Raw genomic sequence first — 15,861 nt, 5'->3', positions numbered from 1 at the left:
TATAAATTAATTTTTAATTATATAAAATTTTATTAAGGTTATCATTGACTTCAACGCTCTAACTTTTAACGTGAGTGCTGGATTTCGAAAAATCTCTTCGCAAATAACATTAGAAATTGATTTAACACATATATTCTCTACAATCATTTTCATAAAAGAAATATATTATGGCTATTAAAATTGATGACATGGTTTATGCTTAAATATGACATGGACAATTTCATTAATTGTTGATTTATTTATTGGAATTTTTTTATAATACGCTAATAACTTGTACATTATATTTAATATTGATTTATAGTTTTGGTAAGTTTTTTAGAATATAGTAATAATTCATACTTTTTGTCAACAATAATAACTTATCCCACCATCATTAAAATAAATATATTCAAATATGACATTAAAAATTACAGAATATTATTTAGTTCTATTTTTATTATTATGAAATTTGTATTATTAAAATTTTCAATTTGTTTTAATTTTTTTCTAAAAAAATCAAATTTTAATATTAAAATCATTAGCTTCATTTATATATCTACAAATTTTATAAATATTGCTTAGTTTTATTTTTGATGATTATAAATTGTATATCAATTTTTATTAATTTTTTGCAAGTTGATTTAATATATTTAACCAACATAAATAAAAAAATATATCTAAGATTATAATTTTAAATAAACAAAATTTCTATTTTTGATGAAATCAAAATTATAATAAAGTATTAGTAAGATTATTTTTAAAAAAATATCAATAATTTAAATTTTAAAATTTTATTACTGCACATAGTGCAGGAAAACATGATGTTCTTTTTAAAAGTGTAGTTGTGGCTGTGCTTAATGATTTGTATATCCTTGGCATAAATGAAAGAAAAGTAGTGAATAATATGGAGTTTAAAGAACAATACATAAACCTATTTAGCAAAAAAAAAAAAAAAAAAAAACAATACATGAACGTATCCATAATCACAATTAAGTAAGGGATCAAATAGCATTACACAGAAAACAAATGATTTCCAACAAATACAAGTTAACTTTTTAATGGTATAATACAATCAACGATCGAAGACTTTGGTCTTCCTTAGTTTTTTGAACTTGATCTGCAGACTTTTTCTAGCTAATTCCATGCAAATTGTCCCATGAGCAGTTAATGTTGTTATTATTGTTCTGTTCGTCGTTGGTCCTTGTTTCGGTGGCCGTTGAGTCAGCCGGGAATAGTGAATTCAATTGATGAACATCAAGAACAAGATTGTCGTCAGTGACAACAGATGATTGCCCATTAGAAATCTCTACACTATCACTTCTCCAGTCAAGAAGTTTAGCTATGTCATCTTGCATTGTGTTCATTTGAAGGGATTCTTCTTCCTTTGGTTTCAAATCTGCGTTTCAATAATAAAAATAAATAAAAATATTTAAACGGAGAGAAGTGTAGGTGAAGTTTTTAGTTTTAATTTACCTTGTAAGGAACATATGTTTTCAGAAGAATCATATTGTTCGAAACTAACTGAAAAGAAATTATCATTATCGTTGTTATTGTTGTCGTGGTGGTTAGGAGGAGAAGCAGTGAGTTGTCTCCGTTTTGAAGGTCGGTCTCCGTCTCCACTGGCTAGAGCCTCGGCCTCTTCGAGGACATCCTCCAAGAGGCTGCAGCTAATGCTTCTGTGAAGATTGGTATTGTTCTGTTTCTCATTGTCTGTGAAGTTGTTGACATTATTAAAGACACTTATCTGGGGGATTTGGTTTGAAGAGAGCTCTTGTTTCATGGAGTAAACCGGGTTGTTGTGAAAGGAGGTGGAAGAATAATTAGGAGTGTAATGAGAGTGAAGAAAGCTTGGGGAAGAAGTTGTTGCAGGGTAAGAAGAAGGTGAAGGGTTTAAAGAGAATGAAGAGTAACTGTTGTTAGTGTTATGGTAATTAGCGGTTTGAGCAGTAGGGGAAGAGTAAGGTAGTGTTAGAAATGAAGAGTAAGAGTCTCTAGAAACAGGTGAAAATGGTGCGGTTGAAACGTGGTTGATGCAGTTGAGAGGAGTGTTGGAATTGTTGTAGCGTCTGGCGAGGAGCGATGATGGCGGTTGGAGGAGAGGCGGTGGTCTAGGGAAAGTGAAATTGGTGTTGCTGTTGATTTGGGAACTTGGAAAGGTGAAAAGAGGAAGAGTTGGATATTGATTGTTTCGAGGAGAAGATAGAGGAGAAGATAATGGCGGTGGAGGCGGTGTGGAAGAGAGTTGAGAAGGAGTTTGCGGTGTGGTTGGAGTGTGAGGGCTTAAAGGATGGAGGAGATAAGCGGTTGATGCGTTTGTGGTGTGGAAAGTGAAAGATGAGGAGGGGTTTGCGTGTAATGGCGTTGGAGATGGAAGAGGAGAAGATGATGGTGTGTTTGGTTGTGAAGATTGTTGTTGAAAATACATTTGTTGATGTTGATGCTGCTGATGATGATGATTTTGTTGTTGATAATGATGATGATGTGGATGTGGATGGAGTTGATGGTTAGGGATGATATCTGGAGGATAAATAGGAAGTCCTTGGCGTTGAAGGCGTTTCAACCTCGTGTTCCAATAGTTCTTGATCTCATTATCTGTTCTTCCCGGTAACTTTCAAAAAAATTTCAAAAAATAAAAAAACATTAGTTTCTAGTTTTGGTATAGGTTGAGTAATAACAGCTAGTTTCTAAATATAGAGATTAGTTGGTTTGTACCTGAGCGGCCATGCGAGCCCATTTGTTACCAAGCTGAGCATGAAGCTGGATGATGAGACGTTCTTCTTCTCCTGTGAAAGAACCTTTTCTAAGATTAGGTCGGAGGTGATTGGCCCAACGGAGACGGCAACTTTTGCCGCAGCGAGCCAAGCCAGTGTTTTTCTGAACAGCGTTCCAGTTTCCTTCACCATTCTCTCTAACGTAGGCAGCAAGTGTTTCATCTTCAGCCGCCGTCCAGGGCCCTTTCTTCAATGTCACTCCTCCATTTGACATGTGATTGGCCAATCCACCTTCCTTCTCTGCTCCTCCTCCATACATGATCATAAGTTTCACTGTGCGTCCTCTTTTTCAGATCGTTTCAAGAAAAAAAGAAAGAACAAAAAAACAATTTAATTGATTGCTGGCTTTTGGGGGGATTTGAGAAAGGTGAGATCCACATAGCGATTTTCACCCCCAAGTTCGGCCATGGTAAAAATATTTTATGAACCCTCTTTATTTATTGTTTCCGCTATGACAAATGGTGACGAAAAGAAAAAGGTAACAAAAAGGAGAAAAGAGACAAACTTTGGTAATTTCCGTGTGAAATTACAACGGAAAAAACAAGAAATATAAGAGATATAAATAAAAATAGAGGGGCGAGATATGAATTGACAGTGTTTGTTTATCTGGACACAACACAAGCCTTTGTTGACAACTCACAAGATTTGTTGTTTTTTTTTTCACTTCCTCTTTCTATTTTAAGAAAATGACAGTTGTAACGCGTAAGTTTTGTTGTAAATCTACTTTAAAACACTTTTCAAATCCATTATGTAGATTTTTGAAATCTAATACAGTCGATTAATATTGCATTTCAACTGCTATTTAGAGATACATAGCCAAATCAGGTTGCTGGAAATAGACACGAACACCATGAAATTGTTTTGCTGGAGAATCAGACGAATGGACTCCAATGTTCAAATATGGTGGGAGATTGAGATTCTCTTCTCTCTGCTTTAACAAGACATGTGGAGTAAAATATCCTTGCCATGGGGACAGGATATGCAATCTTGTGAAATAATCCGAAGTTGAACCGGTCTCTAAAGGAAAACAATTGGGTGGTTGGTTGTTATAAAATGGTTGTGATCCTTCGTTTATCCCCCGTGAACCAGAACCGGTGGTTCAGAAATGCTAGGAAAAGGAAACGTTCCTTTGAGTGAATTGATGCCTTCGGACTCCTCAGTGGGACATCATCTCTTATACCCACCCTCCTTATCGGTCAATCTTTGAAAGACATGAAACAAAAAAGAAAAAATATAAAATGGCGAATTGCTGGAATTTACAGTTAACCCTAAGGAAGGTAAACTATTTACGGGTTTTACCAAGTTTAACCGGAGGGAAAACCGAATCGAATTGAAATACGAACCAAAGATCATAAATTAGACTTAACCGTCCCCAATCCAACTTAAACCCTCCGATCCAATCTCGATTTTAACCATCTCGAACCCGAATCCAAATAACCACTCAATTTCGATTTAAACCAAGTGGAGTCTCTCCAATTTCCCCTTTATTCTTTATTTCTATTTCTCCCTCCCCCCCCTCTCTCTCAAACGGTTTCCCCTAAATTCGAAAACGTATCCCAACCCTAGAACATCCCACTTCGATTCCTTCGATTTCCCTTCGATTATTCACCGAAAACGTGTGAATCATGGTTGAAACTAGGCTGGGTAAGAGAAAGGATAGGCTTCCTCCAACGGATCCTCCTCCGCAAAAGAGCGGGACCTCGAAGAACTCGAAGAAGAACAAACCGAAGAACTTGAAGAAGAGAAAAACGACGGATGAGGAATCACCGGCGGTTGAATTTGTTGGAACCGTGGGAGTTGCGGAGGAGAATGAAGTAGAAGAACCGGCTAAGGATGTAGAAGATCGGGAGAAAGAGAAAGAAGAATCGGAGAAGGAGAAAGAAAGGGAAGAAGAAAATGGAGACGAAGATGAAGAGGAAGAAGGAAACAGCGATGCATCTCAAGAAGAGAAAGAAGAAAATGGAGACGAAGATGAAGAGGAAGAAGGAAACAGCGATGCATCTCAAGAAGATAAAGAAGAAAATGGAGATAAAGATGAAGATGAAGAAGGAAATAGCAATGAAGAAGTAGAGAACAAAGATGAAGAAGAAATACAAGAGGAGGAAGAGAACGGGACTCTCCCGACTCCCGAAGAGAACGGGACTCCCGAAGAGAACAGAGGTCAAAACGAAAATGAAAATCAAGAAGAAGGAGAGAAGGAACCCCCATTGGAAGCGGAATCAGGAAATGTTGATGGTGATGGTGACGGGGTTCTCGGGCAAGGAGAAGAGGTAATAACTGTAAAACTTGAATAGGGTTTAACTAAATATATTAGGAAAGGCTCGGATAACTTAGGAGAACTATGTTTTAGTACTTGAATAACTGATGTAGAACACAATGTTACTTGCAGGAATTAGAGGCAACCGAGGCAATCAAACCGTTGAGGATGTACTTCTATGAGTCGGAGTACAAGAAACAAATAAAGATAGCGACCAAATGTTTCGTCAATGACGTTATGGTTACATTTGCTAATCTCAAACCGAAGATGAGTGATACTGAGAGGAAGTGGTTTGAGAAGCATCCACAATTCTGTCACGTGTTCCACATGGAGAAGGACTCAAACCACATGGTCCAAGGAATGTGGATGTTGCTATTGCGGACAGTGGATGGCTCGAAGAGGAAGGAAGTGTGGTTCATTGTGAATGGTGTTCCCATCCGCTATGGCCTGAGAGAACACGCTTTGATCTCAGGTCTTAGCTGCCGCAACTATCCACTTGGGTATAAGGAGTTTGGTGATAGAAAGTTCGTGAAGCGCCATTTTAAGAAGGGAGAATCAATAAGGCTTGAGGATGTCAAAGCGAAGCTGTTGGCTATGGGAGAACACAGAGACCGGCTGAAGATGATGGTTTTGTTCTTTTTAGGAAGTGTTATCTGTGCGCAAACGAAAGTAGGAAAAGGCGCCAAAGATGTTTTGGAATTCTTCCAAAGAGCTGTGGACGATCTCGAGTTCTGCGAAAACTTTCCATGGGGGAGGTACTCGTTTGATTACATGGTTAAGGAGATATCGCACACCATGGATCATTTTGGAGGTCGGGTTAGAGAGAAGACTTTATGGCCACTTCCAGGTTTCTGTCTGCCACTGGAGGTAAGCAATTGAAGATAATTACCTTATCATTTATTAATATTATTGTGTTAAGTGTTTGTACATGATTGGTATGTAGTTGCTTGCTTTTGAGGCAATTCCCAAGTTTGGATTGAAGTTCAGACAAGAGGTTGAAGACGTCGATATAGACTGTCCTAGGATGTGCAGATCAGTCTTTAAATCAGCAGGGATGAAAGGGTTCTCACTTTCAAAATTGAATCGGGAACTGGACAAAATAACGGTATGTTTCTTCTGCTACAATCTTGAAAATGTTGTAATGTTTCTTGTGCTACAAACTTTGAAAATGTTGTAGCATTATACTAACATGTATTATTTTTTGGTTTTACTTTTTTGGTATCAGTCAGGGGATATCCACAGCATCCTTCCTACCAAGACAGAAGAAGAAGTAGCTCTTTTGGAAGAGCTGACTGAAGAGGAGGACGACGTTGATGTCGATGATATTTCTATTGACAGTTGGGTAAAGCGTCTTGCAGAAGGACATTCAGTCTTTTTTGAAGAGATGTATGATGTAGACGTTGCTGCGCGTGATCCAAATACACAAGAGGCTGTCGACGAAGATCAGGATGACGAAGATCAGGATGACGAAGTAGGTGGAGAGGAAGGAGGCGCAAGCCAGAAGAAGATGATGGAGGAGTTGATCAAACAAGTGAAAATGATTGGCACTCAGCTAAAGAGAGTTAAGAAGACAATGGACAAGTTTGAGGAAAGGATGGTGGTTCCGTTTGAGGCGTTTATGAAGAAAGCTATGGATGAAGGGCAAGGAAGCGGGGAGTGAAGAACTCGGTTATGTATTTTGTAAACTCGGTTATGTATTTTGTGGGAAGTTGGACCCATTATTTTGTTGTTGTGTGGATGTTGGAAACCTCTTGACTTTTTAGGTATGTTGGATGGAACTTGTTCTTGTTATCATGGATGTTGCAATCTTGTTATCATGGATGTTGCAATCTTATATTTTGAATGTGCCTCTTAAGGAAAACTAGGAAAAGTAGGAGAACTTAATGAAAACTAGGACAACTAGGAGAACTTAATGAAAACTAGGAAAACTAGAAATACTAGGAAAACTATAAATACTAGGAAAACTAATTTTTCAACACCACACTTAAACTAAGCATACAATTCTTCAAACTTCCTAACAATGTCATCTTCTTCATTTTCGTCATTCCCGCCCTTCCCTGTCTTCTTCTTCTCCAAATGACTTTTCATTTCAGAAATGGTCTTCTGTAATTGCTCAATCACTTTATTCTTCTCTCGGATTTCATCACGGGTTTGAAGCAATGCTCTCCTTTGCCATTCTGTACCATCCTCTTCATCGAACCAAGAGAAGTACTTGCATTCATTTCCAAGCTGCAATAAGGGGAAGGTCAAAATTCAAACCCAATTCAAATCCAGATTCCATTATATCCAGATTCCATCATATATTCATACCTTAAAGCGCGGACAGCCATAAAAGTGTCGACCAGGATTTTTGTCAGTCCAAGCTTGCCTTATTTTCGCTGGCAAGCCACAGTGACACAACCTCAGACAAGAAAATCGGCGGCTCCTTTGCGATAAAGACGAACCCGAACCCGAACCCACTTCCATCTTCACTTTTTCCATCTCACTTGCTCGGCGAGGGGGGGGGAAGAGAATTCGATTCTCGAAATAGAGAGAGAGAGAGGGAGAGGAAATGGGGAAATGGGAGACCCGAAATAGAGAGAGAGGCTAGAGAAAAAGGGGAAAAAGTCAAACTGAAAGGGGCCCAACTGAAAGTGAGATATTAAAATGAGATAATTGCCCAAAAAAAATTTGTTCTTAGTTATACCCAAGATACTAGTATTCCCAACTTTGGTCATAGTTATATTTTTGTCGGTTTCTAATTTATTTAGTGTTACTAATCTATTTAAATTGGTTATCTAGTTTTACCTTCAATATTACTAGTTTAAATTGTTATTTATATAGTTCCATGCAATTATATTTAGCGAATAGATATAACTCGAAAGTTTCGTTTGTAAGATGTCTTTGGCCAACAAAGTGTTATTGGAATTGCAAGGTCTCGTAAGAGATACGTGAGAGTTTTTTTCCTAAATTTCAGAAATTGATAACCGAGTTTTGTTATAAATAGACAAGGAATCCAACAAAGATTTTTTTCCTAAATTACATTAAAAATATATTTTCTGCTTACTTAGTAATTATTCATTATATAATCTGTTAATTTTATTCTAAAATTCAGAAATTACATTAAAATTCATTAAAAATATATTATTCATTTATAAAAGAAACATTTAATTTGTTTGACAAAAAAAAATAAACGTTCTGAAATTGATAACCGAGTTTTGTTATAAATTGACTATACTCAAGTTTTACGCAGTTTTCCAAGTCATACAACACGACACAACACGAAATGAAACAAAGTTCCAGAGATTACAACATAAAATCAAGTACCCAAATGCATTACTCGAAATATGCATTACTCCAAATTCATCCAAATTTAAACCCTTTTCCTTCCTTGCCGCTTGATGCGATCTGGAGGTATGATCTTCACCTCCTTGATCTGATCTGGTACATTCCAAGAAGCCATGTCGGGCACAACATTAAGTGTTCTGGAATACGCCAAATGCCACATTTCCGTCCAGTAGTATTTTGAGCACAACTCATGGATATCAAGGCGCCTGCCATCAACATTCCTAGCGAAATAGATATAAGCTGCCAGTCCATGCAGACAAGGGAACTTTTCATAGTCCCACACCTTGCAAGTACAAGTTTTTCCAACCAAGGTCGCCCAAAACACCTTTCCTGCAGCGTCAGTGATCTCGTACTTAAGCTCGTAACTATCAAGTTCCCGCACAGGTAGCTTATGTGCAACAGCCCATAGATCGTGCAAGTAGTTCTCAACCCGAGGCACCAGTCTTGTATTCATTGATCTAGAAACAACATCCTTCCGTTGAGTGAACCAATCAGAGAATTTCCTAATGATACAATCCAGCATTGGTATTAAGGCCCACCTCGTTGCCTCTTTAAACACGTTCTTCATTGATCCCAGAGTGTTGCTTGTATCCAAGTTGTACCTATCACGTGGGAAAAAAACCCTTGCCCATTTGTCCTTTTCAATACCACATTCCTCCACATACTTGTACGCAGCAGGACATCTTATCTTAAATGAGTCGTAAGCAGAATTGAAGTCATCAACCGTGTAATATCTGCCCAACTCCATAAGTTTTTGCCCGACTATATTCTTGTTGACGTTACAAGCATGCAATTTCACCTTTTCCTTCAAATGCCATAAACAATGACCATGGTGAGCCTGTGGAAACACGTTTCCTATGGCGAAGATCAAGCTCTGATTTCTTGTACTAATGAAAACCAGTTCAGAAGAGTCTGGTATAACACTTTTAAGCATCTCGAAAAACCAAGTCCAACTAGCAAGATTCTCACCATCTACTACTGCAAACGCAAGTGGATACCTCTGACCATTAGGATCCTGAGCTTTCGCGAAAACTAAAACACCACCGTTCTTCAGACGTATCCCCTCCACAGCTATCACCTTCCTCATAACTGCAAACCCTTCAATGCAAGCTCCCAAAGCTATGAAAAGGTACTCAAATTTACTTATATCATCCAATTTCAAACAGGTTTTTGTCCCCGGATTCACTTGCTCTAACATGTACAAATAACTATACAACATCTTGTAGCTCTCTTTCGGACTACCAGGTATATCTCTGACGTGATTGCTCATTGTGTCCTGCCAAAAGGAACAAACAAAAGAAACTCACTACAATTTCCCCTACTATTATCCTGCTACAGTTTTACCAGTTATTCGAATTTTCCCTGTTTTCCTAATTCTACCAGTTGTACCCAGTTATTCAGTTTTACTACAATTTATCAAGAACAGTTGAATAATCTAGGGTTTATCCCTATCCCTCAACTCCAATTCACCTACCGAAATTCATTATATACCAATTTACCCCGAAATTAAACAAAACTTGTCACAATTACAAATCTATTAAAACCCCCAAAACCTACTTCCGAAATAATGCTAGGACAGAGCATAACTTACCGGCTGCAACTTTATCCGCCCCGACGGCAACAGACGGCAGCGTTCGAGAAGCTGAGAGAGAGAGGAGTGGAGGAGGAGCTGCAAGAGGAGCTGCTAGGGAGCTGCTACGGGGGGAGGGAATCACTTTTTTCTTTTTTTTAGACCAAACCAACAAACATAAGAACCACTTTTAATTTCTCAACCCATTTTTTTTACAGACCAATCCAATTCAGATCCGACCAAACCCGAGTTATGTTGGATGCCGATTTTGGTTTGGGAAATGGGATCAAATTTTGGGTTCCAATTAAAATATGGGATGTCCTTTTGGTCTTTTCGCATATTCATTAATGGTTGATGGGTATAGGATATTTTATGGTGCATAGGAGATTGATTGAGGAGGAGATTAGGCATTGGAGGTGATGTCCCCTCCTCAGTTTAAAGCTTGTTGGGGACTTATTCCCTTGATGAAATCTGGCTGCTTTTCAGAACTCTTAAGATTTTCAAATGTCTGTTTATTTTTTATTTTTTAATTATAATTATTCCCTCCAGCTTCCATTGAGATTCATGCTCTCGCGCTGTTACAGATGCATTGCTCACATCTTCACTTCTTGTGGATTGTGATGATGAGATATCCGATAGAGCATTGGTGTTATTCAGTTTTTTTGTCCTTCTCATTGAAGTTCCTCATCAGCTGTGCTTGTTCGTCGTGGCTTTGACTATGTTACATTCGTCTCTGTATAACGAATTGTGATTACTATCGCTAGTCGATGTTACTAGCTTATCTTCTTTTTTTTTCACACTGAAAATATATATATTAAAACAAGCAATATTACAGACATGCAATTACAGTAATTCCGGCGGTCAAGAGCCGGCGGACTACACTTCAGTCCCCGGAAACATCAGCCCATAGATGGGAAACAAAGATTAAACATAACCAAACAGACAACCTTTGATACAAGAACCCTTAATGAACAAACCGATAATTCTAATAAAACTTAGAAATTGAGGAGCTTTGCATGTGGTCATCAAGAGAACCTTTGAGAGTAATGATACGATCGATGGATCCAAGACTTGAAAATTCCACCGACGAAAGATTCCTCCTATAGTGAATAGCACAGCTAGATAAGAACCAAAGCTTCATAAACCGGCAAGAGAACCGAAAGGTGTGGAAACGGTATTTCACCGTCATGAACCACCACAAAGAAGCTTGACGAAATGAACGATCTCGATCAGACCGAATAGTTGATGACAAGGAGCGAATACACAACTCCAGATTCCACAGCTCAGAAAGAATCAAGCAAATCAGAAGATCTTATGACTAGCTTATCTATATTCACTTTTTAGAATATATATTGATGCGTTAATTAATGTGTTGATTAGTTGGTGTATTAGTTATTGTTGGTGTCTTCTAAATTAATCACTGTCAAATACTCATTCCATTCTATAAATATAATTTTCCGTTTTACACATGTTAAATACACATTATATTTATAGTATAAATACTTTATTTTTGTAATTATTAATTTTTAATAAAATTAAATCAATGCTAATTAAATAGTTCCATTAGTTCTCTTGAAACAATAATTAATTATAAGACTTTCTTTCCTATCTTTTAAGATCAGACATAGTCCGAAGGTACAAAAGACAATGGCGGACAAGCTTACACGTGGTGTAAGGAGTTCTCCTTCAGCAATGTTATATGTCGATTTAGTATCTCCGGTTTGGCTTTCTGAACCGGTAGGACGTCATTAAGATAGTCTATTATATATATATATATATATAATTTATGAAGACACACAAAATTTCTATATCTGTGTCCAAAACTTTTATCTTTATGAAACTGAAGTAATATTAAAACTAGGTAGTAATCTGCACTATGGACGGAATGAAATAGTTTATTAGATTATTTATTGTATGTTGTAGTAGATTTGTCTTATATCCTTTTTAGGGATGAGCATTCATATATTGTAAAAATTTAAATTTCGTTCGGATATTAACAAATTTTGGTTTGGATTTGGTTTGAATCATTGCGGATGCGGTTCAGATTCGAGTTTAAATACCAATTTTAATTATGTATTTTTAACAAATTTATATGTGTTAGGGAGGGAGAGGGAAATTGTAAAATTACATTTTATTCTATGTTTCTTACATAAAACAGAACAAAACAAAAATTTGAACAAAAAAAAGAACAGAATAAAATAAAATATTACATTTTAGTTTGAATTGTTCATTTTCTCCAAAGATAATTGATAAGAATCCGAAGATTTAATAGAACATGTTTATGTTTCATACTAAAATAGAATAATACATTGCAATAGCAATGGTATAACTAGTTATCTTCTCCAAAGTTTTCATTTCTATGGTAATCAAAGTAGATGAACAGTTCGATAACTAGACTCATGTATAGTGAAACAAACGCCGCCAATCTCCGCTCACCACCATTCTTCGTTTCAGCTTCTTCTCAATGATTCTTCTTTCATTATTTCATTCTTCAAACGAGTCATATATGATGCACACACAATTCTATCCCATTTGTAATCCTCACAACAATAAAACAGAATATAAAAAAAAAATACTTAGCTATTGAAAACACATGCGCAGGATAATTTTATTATTATTACATATAATATAGACAATATTATAGCCATCAATTTATTATGTGTATGGACTTATTATTTTTTTTATTATCTACATGGCTCCAAATTTCCCAAAAGAAAAAGCAAAAGGGGATGTGGCGGTGAAGTTTTACTCTGACCTTTTTAAATCTTCCAACCCGCCTCCGTTTGCTGTGTCGTTTCATGACATGCATCCTAGAGTCACTGACCAAATGAATGAAGAATTGACTAAACCGGTGTCAGTTCAAGAGGTTCAAGAGGCCTTATTCTCTATTAATCCCTCAAAGGCGCCGGGACCTGATGGTATGTCCGCTCTGTTTTATCAGAAATTCTGGAGTATCGTTCAAGCGCAAGTTGTTCGAGAAGTACAGAGATTTTTTGAAGAAGGTATTCTTCCAAAGGAATGGAATTATACTCATCTTTGTTTGATTCCTAAGATCCAAGATCCGGAATCTATCTCTGATCTCCGACCAATCAGTTTGTGCTCCGTCATGTACAAAATCATCTCGAAAGTTATGGCGAAAAGGATTGTTCCTGTGTTGCAAGTGATTATATCTCCTACTCAATCTGCGTTTGTCTCTGAAAGACTCATGACATATAACATTACAATCGCACACGAGATGATTCATTCGTTGGGGGATTCACAAGACTGCAACTCCGATAAGATGGTAGTGAAGACCGATATGTCGAAGGCATATGATCGCGTGGAGTGGGGATATCTAAGGTCTTTGATGTGTGCTCTAGGATTTGACCAGAAGTGGATCTTCTGGGTCATGAAGTGTGTTTCTTCAGTTACTTATTCAGTGCTCATAAATGACCAGCCCCATGGTGTTATAGTACCGCAACGAGGCCTGAGGCAGGGCGACCCTTTGTCACCAGCCTTGTTCGTTTTGTGCTCTGAAGGCCTCAATCATTTACTCACCAGGGCAGAAAGCGGTGAAGAAATCTCGGGCATCAAGTTTGGTCTGACTGGTCCCTCTATCAATCAGCTTCATTTTGCTGATGACTGTCTGTTTGCTTGTCAAGCTAATGCAGAGCAGAGTCATAATCTGATCAACATTCTCACGAGGTATGAACAGGTGACGGGCCAAAAGCTTAATCCGGCAAAATCTTCTATTATATTTGGCAAGAGTGTCCGGGAAGCAGAGAAGGGTAGAATTAAAACGGTGCTTGGAATTGAGAAGGAAGGAGGGATGGATAAATACTTAGGCATCCCTGAGATTATGAAAGGATCCAAAATTAAGTTATTTTCATATCTCAAGGAGCGTATGAATAACAAGATCTCAGGCTGGCATGCAAAACATCTATCTCAAGGAGGGAAAGAGGTGCTCATCAAAGCGGTTGCATCAGCCCTTCCGGTATTGCCAATGTCTGTCTACCAACTTCCTAAGACTGTAATTTCCGGACTGAGTAGTGAAATGGCTCGGTTTTGGTGGGATGGTCTGGCATTTAAAAGAAAAATTCACTGGATGAGTTGGGAGAAATTGTGTCTGTCAAAAGAAGATGGTGGCATGGGATTTAGAGAGTTGGAGTGTTTCAATCAAGCACTGTTAGCAAAACAGGCCTGGAGGATGATACAATTTGAGGATTGTCTCATGGCTCGTGTTCTTAAAGGCAAGTACTTTGGTGAAAAGCGCTTCCTAGATGTGAGAATGGGTAATAAGGTCTCTTATGCATGGAAGAGTATACTGTTTGGGAGAGAGCTTCTTCAAAAAGGTCTGAAATACTCTGTAGGCGATGGGAGAGACATTCATGTATGGTCTGAACCATGGATGGAGGACGAGGATGGTACCTGCAGACCTCCATATCGTAAACAGAGAGTTTTTGATGCAAATTTGAAGGTATCCGATGTGATTGACTTCCCTAAGAGAAGATGGAACAAAACTCTGTTGGATGAGCTCTTTGTTCCTAGTGATGTTCAAATACTCTTGCGGAACCAACCCTCTGTTTTTGATCGGGATTCTTGGGTGTGGAAGTCTACTCCTAGTGGGCTGTACACTGTCAAAACTGGCTATGAATTGGCGTTCTCAGTCAACAAGAAGGAGTTGCTTCGATGTCATACGGAGACAACTTCGTTAAACCCACTTAAAGCTCAAGTATGGCATATCCAGGCTCCGCCCAAATTAAAAGTTTTTGTCTGGAAAGCTCTCTCTGGTGCATAACCTGTTCTAGATGCGTTACATGCTCGAGGGATGAAGGGTGATGTGGTCTGCCAAACGTGTGGTCTGGATGGTGAATCCATTAATCACGTCCTATTCTCATGCACATTGGCTCGGCAAATTTGGGCACAGTCTGGTTTTCCCCACCCGCCTGGCGGTTTTCATGATTCTTCTATATTTGCAAATGTCAGTTATTTGCTTCAGGCGTGGCGTAAGGGTGGGGCACTGTGAGAGACTACAAAGTGCTTCCCATGGATTCTATGGTATCTATGGAAAAATCGAAACTCTTTATTGTTTGAAGGGTTTCTTTATAATGGGGTGCAAACATGTATCAAAGCATTTGATGAAGCTAGGTTGTGGTTCCTAGCTCAAGATGTGGCGCAGCAGAGCAACGCGGAGAACTCTCAAGTGATTACTACGCATTCAGCTAGTTGCATTGCTCCTCCGATAGATTTTGTCAAGTGCACTATTGGAATGAGGTGGTCCAAAAAGTCGAAAGAAGTTGGAGCCGCATGTGTGTTATCTGATGCAGGGGGTATGACTCTGCTCCATAGTCGTCGCTCTTTTGCTGGAGTATGGTCTAAGGAAGAGGCGTATTTCCTTAGTTTGGTGTGGGCGGTAGAGAGTATGCTCTCCCACAAGTGTCTAAATGTTTACTTTACTCTTGAATGGAGGATGTTGGTTAATGCAATCAATAGGCCAAAAGCATGGCCTTCTTTCAAGTTCAAAGTTACAGAGATTAGACATTTGCTTGGGGAACTTTTGGCATGGCGGGTGGTGTTTGAACGTTCTGAAGGTCATCGAGATGCCAGCTTAATTGCCAACAGTGTTATCATTGGAGATAGGTTTCAATCCTATGTGGCTAGGGGTGCTCCTAGATGGTTATAAAACTATTTTTTGGCTTAGATGGTTGTGAATAGTGGGGTATAGTCTCCTGTTGTGTGGGAGTTTTGGTATAGTATGCATGATGGTATGTACTCTGTTGTACTGCTTTTATGATCAATGCAATGAAATCCTTTAGACGGCAAAAAAAAAAAAAAACCAAACTAATATCACCACATTTTTATGATTACGAAACATATATAAACTAACTCGTTTGGACCTCAGATTTTTGAGACCTGAAACATATCTTAAGAATTCTAAAAATTTTGGGACCAATCTCAATGTTTAGGCACTTTTTTAT

At 38.0% G+C, this 15,861-nt stretch overlaps 4 protein-coding genes across 4 annotated transcripts; 2 read left to right on the top strand and 2 right to left on the bottom strand.

Moving 5' to 3' along the window:
* Nucleotides 1-1,408: 1,408 nt before the first annotated feature.
* Nucleotides 1,409-3,236, bottom strand: LOC108836637 (transcription factor MYB120-like). The gene is made up of 2 exons (XM_056994712.1): nucleotides 2,692-3,236; nucleotides 1,409-2,587 (listed from the first exon to the last, which is right to left on the bottom strand). The coding sequence occupies exons 1-2, from the start codon at nucleotides 3,013-3,015 to the stop codon at nucleotides 1,409-1,411; spliced, it is 1,503 nt and encodes a 500-aa protein (XP_056850692.1). The 5' UTR covers nucleotides 3,016-3,236.
* Nucleotides 3,237-3,912: 676 nt separating this feature from the next.
* LOC108851124 (uncharacterized) lies at nucleotides 3,913-6,960 on the top strand. The gene is made up of 4 exons (XM_056993465.1): nucleotides 3,913-5,020; nucleotides 5,140-5,874; nucleotides 5,951-6,112; nucleotides 6,233-6,960. The coding sequence occupies exons 1-4, from the start codon at nucleotides 4,376-4,378 to the stop codon at nucleotides 6,665-6,667; spliced, it is 1,977 nt and encodes a 658-aa protein (XP_056849445.1). The 5' UTR covers nucleotides 3,913-4,375; the 3' UTR covers nucleotides 6,668-6,960.
* A 1,230-nt stretch (nucleotides 6,961-8,190) lies between these two features.
* Nucleotides 8,191-10,324, bottom strand: LOC108854477 (uncharacterized). The gene is made up of 2 exons (XM_018628049.2): nucleotides 9,926-10,324; nucleotides 8,191-9,610 (listed from the first exon to the last, which is right to left on the bottom strand). Exon 2 carries the CDS (start codon nucleotides 9,602-9,604, stop codon nucleotides 8,360-8,362), a length of 1,245 nt encoding a protein of 414 aa, XP_018483551.1. The 5' UTR covers nucleotides 9,605-9,610; nucleotides 9,926-10,324; the 3' UTR covers nucleotides 8,191-8,359.
* Nucleotides 10,325-12,596: 2,272 nt separating this feature from the next.
* On the top strand, nucleotides 12,597-15,566 carry LOC108834892 (uncharacterized). Its single transcript, XM_018608207.1, has 3 exons — nucleotides 12,597-14,574; nucleotides 14,692-14,889; nucleotides 14,980-15,566. The coding sequence occupies exons 1-3, from the start codon at nucleotides 12,597-12,599 to the stop codon at nucleotides 15,564-15,566; spliced, it is 2,763 nt and encodes a 920-aa protein (XP_018463709.1).
* The last annotated feature ends 295 nt before the right edge of the window (nucleotides 15,567-15,861 follow it).

This window comes from Raphanus sativus, chromosome 9 (genome assembly GCF_000801105.2).
Source record: "Raphanus sativus cultivar WK10039 chromosome 9, ASM80110v3, whole genome shotgun sequence".
NCBI classification, from domain to species: Eukaryota; Viridiplantae; Streptophyta; class Magnoliopsida; order Brassicales; family Brassicaceae; genus Raphanus; species Raphanus sativus.
The sequence above is the reverse complement of the archived record's forward strand: the minus strand, read 5'-3'. Positions and strand labels throughout refer to the sequence as shown.